This window comes from Ictidomys tridecemlineatus, chromosome 9, assembly GCF_052094955.1.
Source record: "Ictidomys tridecemlineatus isolate mIctTri1 chromosome 9, mIctTri1.hap1, whole genome shotgun sequence".
Classification (NCBI taxonomy): domain Eukaryota; kingdom Metazoa; phylum Chordata; class Mammalia; order Rodentia; family Sciuridae; genus Ictidomys; species Ictidomys tridecemlineatus.
The window spans coordinates 54,990,310-55,013,380 of record NC_135485.1 but is presented as its reverse complement, the minus strand read 5'-3'; the positions used below and the strand labels follow the sequence as shown (position 1 = coordinate 55,013,380).

The following is a 23,071-nucleotide window of genomic DNA, read 5'->3' as shown; positions in this document are numbered from 1 at the left end:
GTAGTGCTGAGGATTAAACCTAGTGCCTCACACTTGCTAGGGAAGTGCTCTGCCACTGAGCCACAATCCCAGTCTTCCTATGCTGTTTTTAACCATATTTGCCACTAAATTGCAAGAAATGAGATTGGTGAAGTGCTTTGTTTGGGCTGTATAGCTTAGTAACTGTTTAATGTAACATATAATTTATTGCATGTCTCTTTAAATAATAAAAAAATTTTAAACATTGGTGAAAAACTTAAAAGTTAATCTGTTTTTGTATGGTTCAGTAGTGGTAAGTGTATTCATTTTTTTCTGCAACAGATCTCTAGAACTTTTCATAAAAAACTGAAACTATACAGTAATGCCCATTGAGTAACAAGTCCACATTTTCCCCTCCTCCTAACCCCAGAATCCACCATTCTATTTTCTGTTTCTGTATACTTGTGTACTTTCAGTAACTCTTATAGGTGAAATCATACAGTAGTTGTCTTTTTTTTGTGATTGTCGTTAAAATTTAAGGTTCGTGCACATTGTACCATGTGACAGGATTTCTTTCCTGTTTAACACCGAATAATATTCCATTGTATACATTGTATATCACATTTTGATTATCTGTTTGTCAGTTAATGGACATTTGGGTTTCTATCACATTTATCTAATTAATTTTCACATTTACCTAATTTATTTCAAATTTATATTGGTATTTGGAGGGAGATAGGAACTTAATTTTATATTTCCAGATAGTTAATCAATTGACTTAGCTGTTTCAGTCTGTCATTTCCCACTATTTGAAATGCTGTTTCTTCTATTTATACAAAAGAGTAATAGATTAAATTATATCTGCTTAGTATATTCAGATTGCATTTGTGTAAGATGAAGGCCTACATAACTAAAATTTGTTTTGTATTAAGCAAATTCTTTTATTATTTGATAAACAGGTAGCATCTATGTAGGATTTTATGGTTAACAAACTAATTTTACATATTTTTCAGTAAATCCAGCAGCAGTCTTTGGTTTTGTTTTGTTGTACTGGGATTAAAATAAGGAATATTCTACCACTGTGCTACATCCCCAACCCATCAGCTAAATTGCTAAATCTGGCCTCAAACTTGTGATCCTCCTACCTCAGCCTCCCAAGTTGCCACAATGCCTATCTTCAGACAGTGGTCTTTTGAAGCAAAAATTTCTTCTTATTTCTAAGCCTTAGAAAGGAAAGGAAAGGAAAAATGCTTATACACTATGCATTTTTCCTTTCCTTTCCTTCCTTATTGTCTTACAGATTTCTAGTAAAAAGTGTAAGTGCTTTTATGAAGAAGAAAAGAGCAGCACTAGCAATCTATATAATGCTCTCACCAACTTGTGCGATGTCATTAGTCTTATTTAATCTATCTTTGGGCTTGAATGTCCTCTGATGCTGTTAGTGCCAGACCAACAGACTATTGTATAGTTTTCTTGCACTATCAGTCTAGTACTCTTGTTTGTTGTACTATTCATTTTATATCTATTTCAGATGAACTGGGAATGATTTAAAACATATATAATTGTTATTCAGGTAATGCCCAAATCTAATGTAAATAAGTTTAATTCTGTTGTAGAATATGATAACACCCTATAAATCTAGCCTGTTCTAAAGTTTGTACCAATAATACTAAACTGTGAACACTATTTTTAATTTATTTATTTTATGTTGGAGAAATCTTAAAGCATATTTTTTGTTGTATTAAATCATATAGTAAGGGTAGACTATAAAAATTTAATAGTAGAGGAAGATTTGAAAATCTCTCCCCTGTTGGGATTAGAGGTGTAGTCCACCTTGCCTGGCTGAAACTTTCTTTATAATTAATAGTGTATCATGGACTCTTTCCATTCTTGTAGATCTGTAAAGTCCTAGGTGGAATAAGTAAGTCCTATGATTTATAGGAAACACATTTCTTGAGTAATTACACTAGAGAGGCCATAAAAGGGTAGTAAGTAGCGCTTGAGCATGGGAATTAAGAAAGCAGAATTTGATGTGAGACAGACAATATTCCATTTCCATAATTTACTGACCTTTAGCAGATAACATCATCTTTACTTTGATTTTTTTCAACTACAAATTATGGATAAAATTGTCAAACTATGAAGCTATGAAGGTTAAATGAAGTGATATGCATAAAAGTAATTAAAACTATGTAGCAAACAGTAAGCAATCACTAAAATACCATTGAGGTTATTTATAATTACTCAGCATGTTAGGTATTATAAACACCTGCAAAAGTGGTGATATTTGAACTGCCCCTTTATGGATAAGGCAGTCACCAGAAAGGGACACGGCGGGGGGCGGGGGAGATGAATATCTATCTATCTATCTATCTATCTATCTATCTATCTATCTATCTATCTATCTCACAAAGATAGTCAATTACAGCATTGTTTGTAATTGCAAAAGATCAGATGCAATCAAAATTTAATTATTTAAATTGGAAAATAGGTCATAATACGGGAATACTCCATAGCCATTAAAAGTAGTTTATATAGCTAGCACGGTGTACTGTTTTACTTATTACAGGTACTCTTTAACTTATTTTGATATTTCTCTGAATTTAATTCTTAAATAAAATTTTGGAATGAAGTTGTCCTTTCAGTCAGAAATAGCTTTCTTTACTATTTTTTAGGTTATGGACTTTAGTTGGAGACTCCTCAAAACATCCTTACATCATTCTACATTATGCAAATTATTCCAGGAGGTTATAGAGTTCTTGAGGCATAGGTTTGTGAACCATGTATGAATTCTAGGTCAGGAGTACTGGATTTCATTTTTTGTCAATTAATGAGTTAATTGCCCTTTCCTCAAACAGTAAACAATCTTTCTCCTGTCTCTCAAATAATAATACCAACAGCTACAGAATTTTTCTTTTCAGGGTTTATTTCTATATAATCTTTCAGAGGGTTTTTAAAATTTTTGTTTTGCTATTAATTGGTTAAAAAATTATAAGTCACTACCATTCATCCTTTTTTTTTTCTTTTCTTTCTGAAACTATTGGAATCTTGACTTAGGAAAAAACTAAGTCAAGAGAGAGTTGGTTTTTATATGTTTGTTTTTTCTTCCTAGACATTTGAAGATGGTGGATATGGGAAAATAAGATCTACTTAATTAAATGTATAGCTGTTTCTTTGTTATATATTTAACAAACTACAAAGCTATAACTTGATGGCTTCAGATTTATATTATAGGTATTTATTGGAGTTTTGTTTTAAATAGGTGGGTTGAGCATGTTCCTTCAACTGTTTTCCTCACAATGTCCCACTGATATTGTTTAAAAATTGAATTAAACCATAATTCTGAAGAGGAGGAACAGATACTATTATATTAATTCCACTACCCTAAAGAGGAGCAGAAGGACTTCATTACTTTATAATATAATCTTAAGTGTGTTCACATGTTTCGGAGGGGGGAAGTGAGAGGATCTAACTTAGGTGTACAAATGGATACAGGCTTGAATAATGCCATTGGTACTGTTTCTCTCAATGTTTTTGTTCTCTGTTTTTCTTCTGTATTAGCTTTATTTTTAGTAAAGATGTCTGTCAAAGGAGAAGGGGTTAGGATTTCTAGGCAGACATGGGTCATTTACACAAACCATATGAAACATGTTCCCCATAGAAAAGAGGGATTATGTTATTTGGAAAAGGGAATAGGGAGAAAACATGTTGAACAGTAAAATTACAGTTCATAGTCCACTACAGGTACCATCAGAGGACCAGAAATTTTGAAGAAGATAGAAAGTTCATGGAATTGGATCGACAACAAATCCAGAGGAAACTGGAATCCAAGATACCCCAAGGTAAGCTCAGGTTTTCCCAGGCAAACCTCGGAATGGCTCCAAACTTGAAATCAACAAATACAAAGAACAGTACTGTACAGTTGGGTAATAATCAACAATTTTTTGAAGAATTACTTTCCAAAGTGCTGGATCAGCCTCCTTTCTGACCTTTCTCCAGCCTACACAGCCCAAGGCAGTATGTCTGCCTTTAGGCCTCAAGTTAAGAACTGCTGTCTTAAAAAATTTGTCCTGCATTTCCACTGATTATTGCAACCTGAAAGAGAAGTAGACATACTACTACTATAACAGGGAAAAGCAATTTTGTCTGTTCCCTGCTAGCTGATTTCCTGTCTATGTGTTCTACTTGCTTAAACAGTGCTTTCCCATTTAAGGGAGAGACTACTTGGAAAAACAAAACTGGACAATCTTAGAGAAAGTACACACAATCACTGTACTCTCTAAAGCAAATCTTTTATTCACCAATGTAAACAGGGATAATCAAACACATGAGGATCAAGAGGATGGAAGAGGATAAGATGAATAAAAGAACAGCTTACCTCAGATATCATTCAGAAGAAAACTTCAAGGAAAAACAATCAAGATTTAAAACAATTTAAGATTTAAAAGCACATAATGATTAATTATAGCTGCACTGAAGAGGGGTCAAAGAACCAGAAAAGGTTTGAATATTATAAAGAAAGAAAGTAATGGTTGGGCTAAATACCAATTTAGCGTGAATCAAAATTGAGTTGTGATTTGGAATTAAGAGAAGAAACTATGTGCGTATATGAAACAAAAAATATGGAAAAATTTGAGACAAAATTTAAGAGTTTTGGAAAGCATATCACATAGTTTCCATATCCATAAATATAGAGCTTTAAAAGTAGAGATTAGGAAATAAGGAAAAGAATTAAAAAAAAAATGAAAATTTCCTAAGTTGGAGAAAAAATGAGTTTTTAGATTGAAAGATCTACCTAGTACCAAGCAAGATGAATGAGAAAAGATCCACCTCTAGATACATCTGATAATGTTTCAGAATCATAAGGATGAAAAGAAAATTCCTAAATTACTCCCAGAGAGAATAAAATATACAAGGTTAAGTATTTTGAATTCTTAGCAGTTATATTGAATGCTTGATGATAGTAAAACAGTAGTGATTTCTTTGTTCAAGGGAAAATAGATTAGGACTCATAGCTCTTATGCCCAACTACACTGTTACATGAGGACAAGCACGTCTTTTTCTACTTGAAAAATCTATGCACTTCACTGTATATGAAAGTATTTGAGATACTATATTAAAATGAAAAAGATAATTTTAAGATAGAGGATATGGTAGGTGGTGGGGAGTGGTAGAAAATAGTGCCCTACAGTAGCAGTCTTGGGCTTTCAAAAATAACTGAAGAAAGCTAGAAAATTCTAGACTAATTTTATTAGTCTAAAATATATGAAGTTCTTCAATCAGTAATGTATAAATGACAAAATTATATTTGACTTTAGTGACAGCATTTACCTCATTACAAATGTACTTAATTGATCTTTAGTTTTTAGAATCAATCTAAAAAATGATAAAATGGACTTAATTAATGGAGTAGCATGTCTTAAAAACCTTTAAAATATAAAAATAATATCTATAAAATTAGGAGATGGAGGAAAACAAAGGAGAGGCCAGTCAGTGCTCATTTCTTCAACTGACAGTAGATAGCAATGTAACAATGTTTTTGCCATTTTGATGTAGGAAGATAATGCAAAAAATCTTTTATTCATTTTGTGGCTTTGTGATTATTTAAAAACTCCAAGTTCTTTGCACCACATTTATAATATTAAAGATATGGCAGATATGATGCATTTACCTGTCTACCTATCAGTACTACTCTTAGAGAACAAATACATTCTAGGGCTTGATTGTTTTTATAAACTGAGATAGAAATAGAAAAAATATAGAGGTTAATTCTAGGAAATAGGAATTCTAGGAAATAAGCAAGTTATAATAGAATACAAATATGCCTTTTTATGTAGGGTACATGATTTATTTCTTAACCGGCTCTGAATTTTGAATGTTGATTTCTGTCTGAAGAAACTCCTTTTTTCCTGTCTCTCTCTCTCTCTCCTACCCCTTTACTCTCTGATATACCACATAAACACAATTGTGAAAAATGTGGAAATATGAGAAAATCCTGAGTCTTCCTTCTTTCTGGTGCCTCAGATGAGATGACTTTTTGTCTCAAGTATTAAAGACCAGGATTAGAAACCTGGTTTGTCCTTAAAGTAGAAGTCATGTGGTCAGGGATAACCACAGCTATTGGAAATCAATATTTGTCTTCTGAAAGCTTGGAAGAAATGAGATGGAAATAAAAATTGCTGTTTTGTTATATGGCATTACTTTTTGTGGGAGATTTCATAATAATTAGGTATCTGAAATTTATGAGGGAAGTTGAAAGTAATTGTAACATTAGTTCTAAGATAGTGTGATCTGAGATATCCACATGATGATCTAAGAGGTAGATCAATGTACTTTATTTTAGTTTTGAAATGAAGTCTTGCTATGTTACCTAAGCTGGTCTGGAACTCCTGGGCTCAAGTAGTCCTCCTACCTCAGCCTCCTGAACAGTTGGGAATTAAGATGCAGCCATCTTGCCCTAGCTGAGATCAGTATTTCATTTCATTTTTTTCTTTTGTTTTTTTTAGTTATAGGACACAGTACCTTTATTTTATTTCTTTATGTGGTGCTGAGGATCGAACCCAATGCCCCACTCATGCAAGGCAAGTGCTCTACCACTGAGCCACAACCCCAGCCTCTCTTTTCTTTTTTCTTTCTTTCTTTCTTCTTTTTTCTTTTTGTACTGCGGGATTTAGCTCAGGTGTGCTTAATCACAGAGCCTAGCCCTTTTTGTATTTTTGCTTTGAGGAGGATTTTGCCAAGTTGCTGAGGCTGGCTTTGAACATGCAATCCTCCTGCCTCAGCCCTCTGACCTGCTAAATTTATAGGTGCCTGGATGAGATCAGTATTTATTTATATAAATATGCCTGAGGATAGTGATAGAATCCTGTGTATATATCCACCTGGGGAACTTTTGAATGTTACAGTCATGTTCTGAGATTCTCTTATGTTCTGAGATTCTCTTTATGTGACAACCCCTAATGATTGTGAGTGGTCGGGATCAGGTTAATGGAAAAGGGAATGGTGTCCCAGTTTGCAATTTCTAGCCTAGCCCATGATGAATAGAGACAATTTAATACATTTCTTAATAGATGGAATTGAGTTTGAAAGGGTAGTGTTTGGTAATTGAAATAATTCCTTGCAAACCATTCAAGATTTTTTAGGAATAAATTAGGCTAGAAATAAAGTAGTAACAGATATCTTGAGACCATACTAATTGGAATTTGATGTCAGGGACTTCAGACCACTAAGGACAAGAAGAGGAAACACAGTGAGAACAGTGGGATGCATCAAAACTTGGGTAGTTTTTACAACTGAATTATTCTCTGTCTTTGGCTTGGGTTTCAAATTTTCCTTATAATTGCTATTCCCTGATCTTTTCGTGTGTGTGTGTGTGTGTGTGAGAGAGAGAGAGAGAGAGAGATTTTTGTGTGATGTGCATATCTGTTAGTAGATAACTATTACCTATAGCTTTGGAGCAGAGGACAGTTAATATGTTGCTAACCAGATTGAAAGTTCTATACCATCTGTAGATTTAGCCTATTTAAAAACAAAACAAAAAAATTTTGAAGTAAAGTATGCATGTACTAGTTTTTATCTTTATTTGAAAATGTACAGTATACCATGTAAGATTAGGGTAGCATTGGTGGCACCAGTGGTTGGGCCTGGAATAGTTGGAGCAGCCACTGACAGAAGGATCACTTGAGTGGTAGTGGGCTGCAAAGCCTCGTCAGCAACTGTGCTTGTAACTGCTCCAGCTAAATACCATGCCCTTGAGCTACCTGTCCTTCAGTGAATCTATAGACCTGTTTTCTTAGGAAGGAGCTTAGCCTGACCTTACGTTAGTGATGTCCAGCAAAGGGAGCAACATAGATGGGAAAACATACTTAGCTAATGGAAGTCCATCTAACAAGCCAGAGGAGATATCTGGAGTTAAGGAGGAAAGGGAGACATTCTCAGGCTTTAAAGTAGAGGCCTTAGACCAGAGTTTGAGCTTGACTAGGGGTGATGGTGGCCCCAATTTCACCAGTAGAGAAAGTCAAGGCATAGAGAGCGCAGGTAAAGAAATGGATAGCATGTTGGACACTGACCATCACTCTATCAGTGATGATAACTGAGTCCGTAACTGCTCAGAGGAAGAAGAAAAAGAATAAAAGCAATCATGGCACTGTGTGTAGCGCAAGCAAGCTAACCATGACCATGGGGTCCATGAAGAACAGGAGACAACAGCCCTACTACAACCTTCTAGAGTAGGAGCTGGTTTCAGGTGTCCACTTTGTATGTGAGGCCTGTAGGGTAAGAAGGAGTCTGTTCAGAATGTCCACCTAAAGAATGGACTTGAGGGTCATACTGGTTGTGTCAGTACCAGCATGGCACCTGACTGGCCAGTGGCAGTGATGATGACCTGAAGGTGGTGGTTTGGGATTAGGTATGGCAGTAGCCAATACTCAAGAGTGGCCACAAAGGTAATATCTTTTAGGCCAAATTCCTTCCCAACAGTGTTGATTCCACCCTAGCCATTTATGCTGGGGATGGGCAGGTTCTGATAGCAGAACTGTCTGCCCAGTGCTACAGGCATACAAAGTGTATGGCCCAGCACAAGGGAGCATCCTGCAAGTTGGCCCTGGAACCAGATTCTCCCTGTGTGTACCCTGTATGTTTCCATCTGCATTTGAAGATGCAATTATTTTCACCATTGACCTGAGACAAAGACTGGCCAGCTTTGAAGCTGGTGGTGACAAAAGAGAAAGAGAAGAAAGTGGAGCAGTATACAAACTCCATAAATCATGCCAGTACCTGCTGGTTTGCAGTAGGTGGACAAGACCAGTTTTAAGGATTCATGACCAGAGGAAAATTGATGAGAATGAGAACAATGGAATACTCAAGAAATTCTGTCCTCATTAGAATTTACTCACTGGTAAACAGTCCAAAGCAAACATCACCTGTGTATAGCCACCATGGCACAGAACTCTTGTCCAGGAGCTCTTTATAATGAAGAAGATGTTTTTCTTTTCCAACTCCTCTCAGAGTGATGGAGCCCAGTGTGTGAAGAGATGTAAGGGCCACAGAAATAATGCTGTGGTGAAAGGTGTCAGTTTCTATAGCCCCAAGAGTGAGTTTGTGGTGAGTGGGCACATTTTCCTCTGCAAGAAATCATCCTGCCAGATCATTCAGTTCACAGAAGGGGAAAAGGGAGGTGTGATAAATTGTCTTGAGCTCTACCCTAACCTGCCATTGCTGGCAACCAGGGGCCTATATCATGAAGATATGGGCATACCCACAGCTGAAGCTTCCACTGAGCTGACAAGGGTTAAAAGATCTGATTAAGAAGAACAAGCAAGAGTGGGATGAAGATAGCTTACAACACACTGTTCTGTTTGGTAGCCACAAGCTCTGGTTCACCTGAGTCAGAGACACCATCACCAGCACCTGGGATTGGACCTGGAATCTGAAGAATCTCTGAGCTCCTCAGACACAGAGTACTTAATAGGAGGGCCCTTATTGGTGTGTGCATGCTATCCTGAGGCCTCATACCTATGAGGGGTGGGCTGGGGCTCCCATCCTGATCCTGCCTGGGTACCTCTTTTCTTGTCCCATACCCTTAGAACCAGCAGAAACACACTTCATATATAAATACATCTCGGGAGGACAACAGATCAGAGGACATTGAACCAACAGAGAGCACCTAGGAGTGGGGTTCTGTGAAGAGGTGTTAGGCTTCTTGCTGAAGTTTTTTTGAGGGGGATAGTAGGGATGTTTTGTTAACTGATTTAGAGTTAGAGAATGTGGCTTCTTTTTCTTTAAATCTCTTTTGTTTCCTATGTGGAGATGGTATGAGGAACAATTGGCTGTTCAATACCATGGTGCCAGGGTGAAGGGTAGAAATGTCACTCCCTCTTGGGTTTAGGTTTTTTCCTTTGTTTTTTTAAAGTCTATGAGAGTTTCATTGTCTTTTTTTTTTTTCCTCCCTGAGCAACCCAGGATCCTATTTTTCTGGGAAGTCTTTAGATCCCCTAACCATTCCACACTTTTCACTTTATCTCATTCATTCTCTGTACTTTCCACAGTGTTTTGCACTTGATTATGTATCCTTTACTCTCTTACCTTCATCCCATCACCCCCTAAGTAGATCTGGTGAAGTAGGCTGGAGGGGGAGGAAGGGAGAAGGATATTACCTCTTTTGTTATATTTTATTAAAAAAATTGATGGTAGCAATCTTCCTTATCACTATTAGAGGCCGTATGTTATGTATAAATATTGTTAAAAAACAAGTCAAACTTGGAAAAAATGTACCGTATGGATAAATTTTGGGGTGAATATTTTATCAGTTTTATATACATAGAACCTGTTGTGAAATAGTGGAAAAGCATTGGATTTATGGTGTGATCCCTCATAGGTAACTAGTGCAAATGTCCAACAGAGAAAAATTGTTATTAGAGATGTGAAAAAAGGAACTAACTGCTTTATTTCTTACTTTGGTCAGTATCTTATTCATATTTGGACAAAACTGGGCTTATATGTAGGATCTGTATGTAGGATAACTTTGCATTTTAAGTTTTATTTATTAGATTATGGGAAAAATGGACAGACTATAATTGATCAAAGAAGAGGAAAAAAACATTGAAGATTTTAATGGTAAACTTTGTCAAAATTCATGATCAAGTTTATATAGATATTTAAAAATAAGAATAATTGTCACCAGAATCTCCAGAATAATGGCAAACATACCTCTAGATAATGTGGACAGTATTTAAAAAGCTTAAGTAACAAGCCTTAAATTGAGGATGTATAAAATTGCGACTTAGTTTTTTAAAAAAGTAACCATCATTCATTAGTAGTATATTGTACAAATAAGGAATAGTATAATTTTAAGTATTTTAAAATATTGCTGAAATGAATTTTTTCAAGGCCAGATCATTCATTTGTACATATATTTACTGAGTGCTTTACAAGGTAGCACATACCTATAATCCCTACAATTTGTGAGTCTGGAGTAGGAAAATCACAAGTTCAAGGTCAGCCTCAGCAATTTAGAGAGGCCTACACAATTTAGTTGAGACCCTGCCCTCCCCCTAAAATAATTTGTACATGTGCAGTACACAGATGCAAATTTTTTGTTATTGAATATTCTTTATTTGTGATGGGTAGAATTCCATGGATGTTAACCTGTGAAAACTTGATCTTCACTAAGAAGTGCTTGAAATTTGTACGTTATTACACTAGTTAGTTGTGTCTCAGGGTTTGGTGAGAGGTTTATTTTTTCCTGTATGTATTTTTCTTTTATACTGTGAATGTTTTCTTTGTATATGTATTTAATTTTATAGGTAAAACTATAGTTAATTAAAAAAAACTATAGTGGTAATATAAACAATATTACTCTACTGCTCTCTATATATGTCTGGAACCTTTCATCAATTATAGCATAACTGGTTTAGGAGAGATAAAAGTTAATATCATGGGGATACATTGTTGTTTTAATTAAATATATGGACATTCAAAAGTCATCAAATTTTATTAGCTTTTTAATTTAAATTCTATTTAATTCTTTCGTTTTTTGCTTGGTCTAGGCTGTTGCATACCTTCAGTTTCATATTTCTGATCAGTCTTACAGTGTAGGAAAGAGAAAAATCAAAGTTATGATGACAAAATTTATACATTTTACTTTTTATTTTTATTTATTTATATTTACATATGACAGCAGAATGCATTACAATTCATATTACACATATAGAGCACAATTGTTCATATTTCTGGTTGTACACAAAGTATATTCATACCAATTTGTGTCTTCTTACATGGACTTTGGATAATCATCTCATTCCTTCATCATTTCTAACCCCATGCCCCCTCCTTTTCCCTCCCACCCCTTTGCCCTATCTAGAGATCATCTATTTTTCTCTTGTTCCCCCTCCTTTCCCCATTGTGAATCAGTCTCTTTATATCAGAGATCATTTGTTTTTTTGGGATTGGCTAACTTCATTTATCATTATCTTCTCCAATTCTATTTAACTGCAAATGCCATGATTTTATTCTCTTACTGGTGAGTAATATTGCATTGTGTATAAATGCCACATTTTTTTTTTTAATTCATTCATCTACTGAAGGGCATCTAGGTTGGCTCCACAGTTTAGCTATTGTGAATTGTGCTGCTGTAAACATTGATGTGGCTGTGTCCCTGTAGCATGCTGTTTTTAAGTCCTTGATGTATAGACCAAGGAGAGGGATAGCTGGGTCAAATGGTGGTTCAGTTTTCTAAGGAATCTCCAAACTGCTTTCCATATTGCCTGCACCAATTTGTAGTCTCATCAGCAATGTATGAGTGTACCTTTTTTCCCTACATCTTTGCCAACACATATTGTTGTTTGTATTCATAATAGTAATAGCTGCCATTCTGAGTGGAATGAGATGGAATCTTAGAGTAGTTTTGATTTGCATTTCTCTAATTGCTAGAGATGATGAGCAGTTTTTCATACATTTGTTGATTGATTATATGTCATCTTCTGAGGTGTCTGCTCACATCCTTGGCCCATTTATTGATTGGATGATGATGATGATGATTTTATTTTTTAGTTGTAGGTGTATCCAGTACCTTTATTTTTATGTGGTGCTGAGGGTCAAACCCAGTTCCTCACACATTCTAGGTGAGCGCTCTACTTCTGGGCCCCAACCCCAGCCCCAAATTTATATACTTTTAAGAAAAACTTGATTCTTATTTTTTCCTGTCTCTATTTATTTATTTACTTTTTTTGGTGGTATGAGAAATGAGCCTCTCTTTACTAGTTTACAACTCTCTAGTAGTTTACTACTCTCTAGTAGCTTGTTTTTGTGTTGGGTGAATGAAGTCATTTTGTCTTACTACCAGTTATCTATCCATTCTGTTTGAAAGTGTGGATTTTGAGCCAGAGGTAGTAGGTATCTATAATCCCAATTACTTAAGTTTGAGGCCAGCCTGGGCAATTTAGGTAGGAGATCCTGTCTCAGTATTTAAAAAAAAAAAAAAAAACAGTGGGCAGATTCAACTCAATGGTAAAGCACCCCTACGTTAATCTCTAGTAGGAAAAGAAGTGGATTTTGGAGTCCAGGCATTTCTTAAATAGAAAGAAATATGTATTTGATGGGTGGAAACAGAACTTCTTTACAAGGAATTGTTGATTCTAAGAAGTTTTCTATTTGGTGGTGTACGCCTAGAATCCCAGGGCCTCCAGAGGCTGAGGCAGGAGGATTGCAATCAAAGTCAGCCTCAATAGCTTAGTGAGATCCTTAAATAAAATATAAAAAGGAGCTGGGGATGTGGCTCAGTGATTAAGTGCCTCTGGGTTTAATCTCTGGCACCAAAAAAAAGAGAATTTTTATGTAGAGCAATAAACATCAACAAGGTGTTAAGTCATACAAAATAGGTGCCTGTCAGCACATTTCTACATGTTTTTAATTTTGGTTTCTTTTTCTCTATTTAGTGAGAGTAGCCCTGGTCCTAGATATTTATTAAACTTCTATCCTTTTCCTCCTTTTTAATGTGAGACTTCACTGTGGACATTTGAATCTTATTTTAGTCAATATTTTCTTTTGTGAGTTTACATTATTTTTATGTGTGGTTCACATATTTGTTTTTATATTATTTGTATTTTGTACTTAGCAATAACTATTATTTACACTTTAACGTCTTTGCCACTGGCAAAACCTGAAAGGTGTTTTGCCATTGATATCCATTTTAGACAAATGGGAAGACAATTTTTGTTTTGTCTGTCAAGTGAGGTTGAACTGAAGTTGGCTCACTTTTATGATGATGGATGTTAAGACACAGGGATATGAATCTCCTTTTGCCTTGTACTATGGCACAGGTCATCGTTATTAACAAAACAGGCCATGATATTAATAATAGTGCTTTTATTTTTTAATAACATTTTCAAAAAAAATTTTTGTAGTTATAGATTGAGAGAATAACTTTTTTTTTTTTAAATGTGGTGCTATGGATCAAACCCAGTGCCTCCCACATGCTAGGCAAGTGCTCTGCCACTAAGCTACAGCCTCAGCCCCATAATTGTGCTTTTAGAAAGCACAAAATATAATCAAAGAATAAATGTTTTCATTATCAAAAATTATTTTTAGTAAGAATTAGGGTATGCTCAGTGGTAGGTAGCCTGTGTGCTTAGCATACACAAGGCCCTGGGCTTTATTTCCTTTTACATTTATCATTATCACCCTAATCATTACTGGTGGTGGTGGTGATAATTTAAAAGGGATTAGAATTCATTATTGGACATTTGATAATTCCTTTATTCTTGCATTTGTTTATTCAATTAACAGATACATGAGTGCCTGCTCTGTAAAACTTTTGATCCTGGGTATGCATTGGCAGATTGGCAAATGAAGTGTTTCTGCTTTCATCAATCTTCTAGTCTATATGGGGGACAGTTGATACCCATTATAAAACAGGAAAACCATAATCACATATTAATAAAATCTTGGAATTGGGGATGTAAATTCAGTTGAAGAGTGTGCTCAATCCCCAGTACTACCAACCAAACAAAAATAAATAAAAATTTAACAGAAAACTTTTACAAGAGCAGTACCCCATAAACAGAACAGAAAGAAGGGGCAAAGTAAATGATTTGGTTGACTTGAGTCGTAGGGTTCCTCATTTCTTTTCAAAGACTTTGGGAAGTCTGTTCTTGGCTTATGGGGAAAATGAGTGCTGTATTATGAGATTCTTAATCCTGAGTCAGGTTGCTTACATTTGAGGAAGAGCGACTGCTGTTTACTTAGTCAAAAGATGGAAGCTATTGATTACTTAGTCAAAAGATGGAAGTTAATGCTTCCTAAATCTCTTTGAAGCATAGAAATAATTGACCTGGAGGGTAGGAAATAATAAAAGGCAGTTCACTGGTTCCTTTTTAAGCCAAGTTGCAACAATAGAAATTACTTTGTTTGAGAAGCCAAGTACCATGCATACATATACATAAATGAAAACAATAAGTATGGTCTGAAGGAAAACAGTTATATCTTTACCATTAATTTCACTTATCCTTTTGAGTCACACTATTCTGGATTTGAATCTGAGTTTGACTCTCCTATATAACTGTCTGAGTCTTGGTTTCCTTATATATAAAATGAGAATAATTCCACCTGAAGACAATATAGTTGGTGATTGTGAAGATAGAAATTGGAGCCAACTGCCTACATTCAAGTCTTAGCTTCTCACCTGAATTAGTTTAGCTGGGAATAATTGGGCAAGTTGCTTAGCCAGTCTGTGCCCTAGTTTCCACATGTGTAAATGGTGATAATAATAGCACCTTTTATGATTAATGTGAGAATTAAGTCAGTTGGTATTCACAAAGCATTTAAAAAGGCACAATAATACATTTATTATTTTAAATCATTATACATAGATGGGTTGTTAGGGCTTGATAACATGTATTGAAAAAGTGTAGGTATTAAAAAAAATACCTACACATTGCCTAACATACTACTAATTCTTCCTAAATACCAAAAACTTAAGTAGTAAATAATTTATTTATCCAGTTTCGTCTCATATAAACTTTTTGAAAAATATATTTTTAGTTGTCAATGGACCTTTATTTTATTTATTTATATGTAGTGCTGAGAATCGAACCCAGTGCCTCACACATGCTAGGCAAGCGCTTTACCACGGAGCCACAACCCCAGTCCCTCATATAAACCTTTCTAGAAGAAATTCTACCTCTCTTGTTGATTGTACCTATCTTGTTGATAGAGTACATATGCCAAATTTCTTATGCTACTTATAAAAGTCCACTAAGGGAAAAACAGATCATTTATTTGGTTAGTAAATGAAGTTAAAGGTACTACCAGAAAGTAAATATACCCATGGTGTATAATTTCTTGATTTAGTAAACAAAAATCAGTTGAATGTTAATCTCATTCTCATAGGTATTTATAAACTTGTGTATTGAAAGCCAATTTACCACTAAAAGAAAAAAAAATCTAAGATAATTATTTCTTACCCTCTCAAGTATTATATAATCCACTTGCTAATGTTGCAGATTCCTAACTTAACATTATCTTCCCTACTTCTTTGCATCTTTAATACAGCCATTAATCTCACTACAAGGTTTCACCAAAGATAAATCGCTGTGTAACCCACTTCAACCTCTTTTGTTCAACCAGGAAGCCAGACGTGTTAAATGACTTAAAAAAAAAAAAAAAAAGAAAGAAAGAAAGAAAAAGAAAAAAAAACATACACACACACACATATAATTCTTATTGGAAATCTTAATATTTTGAAGTTTGAACTGGCAAACTAAGAGACTTCATCTATTTTGTCTTTTGAAATTACTTGACATAAGTTTGCTTTGGAATAGAGCTTCTGTGTCTTTAAAAAATACACAGTGAGTCACCCCCTGCTCTTTTGGTAGATGCCTGGCTAGTGAACAGCTAAGCTGCTTTAGGCATGTAATAGAACATTCCATTTCCTGTTCCCTTGCTGACACAGAGGAGTGTTCCTGCTGGCAATGATCTAATCATAGTGCAGTAAGAAACATGGCAGTTTGATAAAACATGGTGGAGACAGCGGCTGAAATGGAAGCATATGTTCTAGAAGACATTCTTGAGGTAGGGTTAGGTTTGTAAATGAAATGAAAGTTGAAATCTTAACAAAGAAATCTTATCTGCTGGAATTATTTTACAGATGAGTAGATTAGAGGAGAGAGCAAAAGAGAGGCAGAGCATAAAAGCAGGACACGGTCAGACCTTATTCCGTGTGAGAATGTTGTTAGTCTGGTTCACACTATTACCATATAAGTCTAGAATTATTTTATTTAAACTTCATGTTTCATAAATTGCAGATACGTGTTCAGTAGGGAAATAAAAAACGGAGAGGGGGTTTGGACTTAATAAAAAGCCTTGTGTGGTGGTGACCTTTAGATTAACTCATTAGAAGGTGGGGTCTGCAAAGCAGCTTTGAGTAGGTTTAGTATTTTATGTCTTAGAATTCATTTACATATCTAAGCCTAAAGCTGTGCTTCCAATTAACTCTTTAAAAATGGCTGGTTATTTTATCTTAAAACTAAGTATATAAAGCTAATTGCTTAATTTAGGTGGTACACTCTGATCCTAGATTTCTCATGTGACTTTGATTACTATTAAGTACATTATGAAATTTAAAATTTTAGAAACTAAAATTTTAGAGTTTGAATACTAGAGTGCTATCAATAAAATTTTCCAGTAATTCAAGCTGTGAGAATTTAAAATTATATATATATATATTTCCAACTGCATCAGTTTTATAAAAATCTGTATAAATCAAGGAAATACATGTTAAGGTGAAACTATAATTGATTTTGTCCTTAGTTATAGTATACTACCAAAAATTGTATTTATAGATAAAGGAACTTAAATCCCATTTTCTTATCTGCTTGTTAGTAGGTTTTTTTGTTGTTGTTGTTTTGTTTTTCTTTTTCCTCATTAAGAAAAAAAAACCTGCCTAATTTAGATAAAGAGGCTTTCTGATGGTGAGTGATATTCCTAATACTTAGCTGCTAGGATAATTTTTATTAACTATTTCGCTGTCTCCAGGAAAAGATTTTTTTGTGGGGAGAGGGCTTAGGAGAAGCTGCAAAGAGAAGCTAGGCGGGGTTAGTAGGAGAAAAAAGCCTATGCGCATTATAAAGTGCTGCATGATCAATGAGCATTTTCTGGAGTCCCTCAGTGTGTGCCTGGAGCTGACATTGCAGCAAGTCTCATGGTGGTTCTGCGGAATGAAAACTGATTCCATTGTATTATCTACCTCCTTGCAGACACCTGCCAACATACTCTTTTCCCCCCCTTTGCTAAAAACTATTTTGTGGTTAGTTTTCATTCTTCTTTCCTTTCCTCCCTCCCTCTTTCTTTCCTTTGGTACTATTAGTGAGTTCCCTTAAAAACAATGTGGTAAAATTATCTACTTAGGAGTAGTTGTTTACACTTTCATCAAGAGACTTTAGTAATTATGAGTGGTCATGTGACTTTTTTAGTGGCTCAGTTTTTAAAATTCTAATTAGATTATAAAGTTATAGTGACACATTTTAATTTGCACTTAAAATTATGCTTTGGATTTTACAGAAGTAAAATACAGATGTTGATGAATCTTAACGTTTTTTTTCCTTGGCCATTTAAAATTTCAGCATGTAATATATTCTAGAAGTTTTATTTATTTTTGGTGAAAAAAATCCACTTAGGCATAGTTTTATGCTTTTAAGTACAGATTTTTTAAAACACTATCTTACAGTTAGCTTTTCATTAAAATTGGTTAAGTTTTTGTATTACCTAATTCATTCATTGTTATTAAAATAATCTCTGCAGTTTTAATTGTTGGTCCTGATTTTCCATCTGTCTATCTTAATTCACTTGGTTTCTTTTTACCTGTTGCATTAAACCATATTAAGTAAGTGGTATTCTCTATTTAAATATTATGATTTAATTAGTGTTTATAATGAGTAGGCTAGATGTGAAAATTTTCCAAGTAATAATAATAATAACATTATTTTCCAAAATGACAAGTACTTATAATTATCTCATGCTAAAAATAAAAGTGCAGACAATACATTTAGTAACTCTTAAGGTGAAATGTGTTATTCTCTAAAGCACCTCATATTATAAGTAAATAGATATGTATTTAATAAGCTTTCCAGAAAAATGAATTTACGAAGTTACCTCCTTGTATAAAGGTCTGAAAATGAATAATGACGTTTTACCACTTATCAAGTGACAGTTTTATATTTTGAGCTATTTGAGGGTTGTTTCCTATTTTCACAATGTGAAATTTTATGTAGATTCTATTTAAGTTAAATTAAGGTTGAACTTCTATTTTTTTCTGTTTTTGTAGCTTGATCCTTTGAATCATGAATTTTTTTAAAGGTGCTTTTATTATAATATCTTGGTAAAAGGGAACAGTGTCATAAGTGAACATAGTGCAAATTAGTTCTCATAATACTGTGGTGTGGTTTACCTTTTAAACTGATTACTTATTATATATACCCACATGAATTTAAGTTTTTTTTTTAGTTAAAATATGGAAGTTTCTAAAATTGGTAACTAAACTAGAAAAGGTTGCTTTCAGTTTATATGATTACTTTTCAAATGTTTAGGGTAATGGATTAAAGAGAATAACCTATTTCTGTTCCTTTGCCCCCTTTCTGTAAAAGGAACTCTAATAGGAAAATAAATAAAGGTAGAGTTAAAAATAATAGGGATGAGAACCCATATACTTATTTCTTATAATGTTTGTTATTTTTCTTGAGACATGATCATAATTTTAACATTTTGATGTTGAGTCTTAGTAGTTAAATCAATAGGAAGAAAAAGTCTTCCAAATTTTTGGTCTTTTTTTTTTTTGTATATCCTAAATTTGTATGACCAAGGACTATGTATATGAACCTGAGGTTTATAAGTAGACTTTTTAAAAATATGAACACTCTGAACAGAAGGAAACATTTCAGAAACTTGATTACCATATATTCCTATAAAAATTGACTTACAAATGAGGCATCTTCACAAATACTTAAATGGTACTTTAAATTCAGGATGCTTTTTGTCAGAATATAGTATTTGATCTTTTTTTACTTTTAAAAATAGAAATTTTGGGCTGGGGATGTGGCTCAGTTATAGAGTACTTATCTGGCCTGCAGTAGACCCTGGATTTGAACCCCGGTACTACAAAAATGAAACATTAAAAAAAAAGCAATTTTTATGAAGATAAGAATATTTCTAGTAAGATAAAGCCCTTACTCTGTGGTTGTTTCTTAGGCACAATGGATTTGGAGATTTGACCAAGCTCTTTAGATATGAACTGAATAAGGGTCAGATCTAAGCAAAGTAAATAGGTTTATTATAGAACTTTTTCTTGCTTTGTATTTATCTTGGTATCAGAGGGCTTTTTTGTTTTTGATTTTTAAATAAGATTGAAAGAGTTACAGGGAAGTTATTGCCCCCCCCCTTTGCCCATTTGTCAGGACTATGGACTAATAGTAGTAAATAGTGGGTAAACAGGGAAAATCCACTTGCTGTTTATCATTATTTTTTGGTAATGATACCAACTCTCCCAAGTCATAAATAGCCTCGTTTGACAGTTTCTTGGTATATTTCTTTTTATCCTATAAAATGTTTTAGCTTATGTAATGTACACTGTTAATATGCTATACCAGTAAATCTTTTATGGATTTCTAAAGTTATATTTAGTGTAACCATGGTGACATTTTTTACTAGGAAGAGTTGGAGTAACTCTTAGGAGATAAGTATAAGTAGGTCTAGAAATTAAGAAGTTGGAAAAAATATACAAATTATTTGAGTCATTACAAGGAATATTTCCCATTTATTGAAAAGTTTTGGAATTAAGTCCAATTACGTAGGACCATAAAATCTCATAATTACACTCACATATTTACTAAGAACCTTCAGTGTGCTGGACACTTTAGAAATTCCATAAGGTTAGTCCAGCTAATTTTGTTTCACAAAAGGAAAGTGCAGAAAAATAAATGTTTTTTATTGGTATTTTAAATAGTCTTGAATTCAGGTTGCATGCAGATGTGAATATTGATATTTTACTTCATTGGCTCTATCTGAATAGTTTGAAACCTGTTTTCAGCAGTGCCCTTAGAAAGCCAGTATCCTATCTTGTATCCTTTATCTACATCTTTAGATTGTCTTTTTTATGTGTCTCCTGTAATGTATATTTAAGAGTGTGTGGCTCTCAACATTCTCTGGATCTCATTTTTATCTTTTTATTTGATGATTTTTTTTATCCTTATCATATAAAACAGTGTATATATGTACATAATATACACATGCTTATATGCATTAAACATGCATGCTCCTACTAGTATGTTATGGACTGTGGATGCTCTTATTTGGAAGTCTAGTTTATCTTGGAAGGATTGGGCAGAAATTACAACATTGCTTTCATATATCAGCTTTGGGAGAATGCATGGGAGAATAGCAGAAGGTAGCTAATATATACATTTATGTTAATTAATATCCCCATAAAGACATATTTTAGTGGAATATGGAGATTCCAGATGGCTTGCAAAAAGAGGTAGTGTAACTAGAAATTTGTAAATTAATTTATTATGTATTATCTGTACATCTATGCAGAAACATTGGCACTTTCCTGGTTCTTAATTCAGGGATTTTTAAAAAAAATTTTTTTGACACTTAAAAGAACTCAGTCAGACATGAAATAACTTGATCATTACAAAATAGGTGAGTATCAAAGTCCTACTTAACCATTGATTTGGTTTACTATATGTAGCTTCCAAATTTATCAAAACAAATGACTTTTCATGAGGTGTTCCTGTTAATGTCTGTGAGATTATAACTTTTGTTTTCTTGAGTAGTTGGATTATTTTTGACTATTGATAATTTGATCTTGGATGGAATCAGCCTTATAACTAGCTAGATTTGTCTCATAAGTAGGATGGCCACATAATTGTGTGATGGCAGTAGTAATTAGCAAATTAGCCACCATATATTGGGTATTTAAGTTATAAATGAATCTGTATCAAGTGTTGCATAAATCCTTGCTTTATTTCATCCTCTGATTCTTTGAGGAGTCAAGTACCTACTTCATATAAGGTTTCTAAGGAACAAATGAAGTAATTTATGTAAATGTTTATAGTATAGCACTTAGGAGTTGACACTTAAATAAATGCTCTTTTTAAAAGCAATGATAACTTCAATACTGTGCTTCTGTTATCATACCCCCTTTGACGGATGAAAGTTTGAGCCTCAGGGATGAGTAAAGCTGTTGCAATACACTGTTTTGATTGAAGTTTCTGAAAAAAAATTTGATATGAGGATAAAAATGGGGAGAGTATGTTCAAAGCCCTTTGAGATAATTGTGGATATTTTTTAATACCACTTAGGGAGGAGTGGTCGTTTCTTAAAGATTAGTAGCAATGTGAAATCTGAAAAAATATCAGTGAATTTTGTAAACTATGTTAGATTAAAATTCACTGGTTTATTCTGTACTTGGAAAGTATCAGAACAATGCATGATTTTGTAACATCATACACTTCATTTGGAAAATATTTACTTAAAATTCTACAGTATTTTTTTTTAAATCACTTTTCCTAATATTACTAATTTTGGAGAATTCAGAAACTGGGAAGCTATGACTTGCATAGTATCAAATATAAGTTTTCCAAAATTCTCATTTTGCTAAAACTGGAATTTAATCTTTAAAAACACAGAATGTAAATTTTTTTTAAATGATAGGTTTATTGTTTCTTTTTCTTTTTTTTTGAGAAAATGTCTGACAGATAAGTTTGAATAAATATAGTCAAAGAAAAAATGGTGTTCCTTATAAAATAGTGTCTTATTCCATTCACATTTGCAAGTTTTTCTTGAGATACTTTAGTATGTAGCACAAGTGCTTCCTGGTTTGTCACACAGAATGTTAAAAAAGCCATCTACTTAAGGTTGAACATTTTAATAATTAATACTTTTTCCTGCTTCATAAAGGAAACTGGTCTTGAACCCCCCCCCATCTCCGTCACTTTTTAAAGGATTATAAGTGCATGACACAGAAGAATATTTGATTATTAACTAGCATAGGTTTGTGTCTTGTCTTGATGTGAGTTAAAAAGCAATTTACTCACCACTGCTTTTTGTATCAGTGGGAATGTCAACATGGTAAAACACACAAGTAGCCATTTTAGTATTATAAAAATAATTTTGACCTCTGAAAGAGTCTTGGGGATTGCCATAGACCCTGTGGACTACACTTGAATAACTATTGATTACTAATATATTGCCCAAATTTTATAGTTTGTAAGGGAACAGTGCTAAGATTTAGACTTAGTCTACTTGATTGAAAGATATTCTTTTACCATTTTATTGTTTTAAATTTATTAAATATTTCCAACTTTATTTCTGACACTTGTATAGCTGTATATATATATATCTACCATGTAGCAAGTTTAAGAAGTGGAAAAATACTTGGTGTGGTAATTTAAATGTTGCTTTAATATTATAGGTCCTATCCTAGTCTTTCAGAGGTTCTGAAAGTAAGGACTTTGGGGACTCCATAGTGGAAGGAGAAACTGGAAATAACTAGAAAATTGTTTTGCTTGTGGAATAAAGAAAATTTTTAAAAGAATTTGTAATTTTTTCGGGAGAGGTATGC

At 33.8% G+C, this 23,071-nt stretch overlaps 1 protein-coding gene and 1 pseudogene across 5 annotated transcripts in view; both read left to right on the top strand.

Annotated features, from left to right (window-relative positions):
* The window catches only part of Ankrd17 (ankyrin repeat domain 17), a 147,656-nt gene that overhangs the window by 15,279 nt on the left and 109,306 nt on the right, over nucleotides 1-23,071 (top strand). The window contains exon 1 of one of the 5 annotated variants that reach the window (XM_021731646.3): nucleotides 16,331-16,524. The exons of the other annotated variants lie outside the window; for them this stretch is intronic. Coding sequence (XP_021587321.1) covers nucleotides 16,471-16,524 — 54 coding nt within the window. The 5' untranslated portion in view covers nucleotides 16,331-16,470. Of the gene's footprint in view, nucleotides 1-16,330; nucleotides 16,525-23,071 lie in introns of those variants that run through there. 5 annotated transcript variants of the gene reach the window in all.
* Nucleotides 1,254-15,622, top strand: LOC144366710 (DDB1- and CUL4-associated factor 8 pseudogene; annotated as a pseudogene).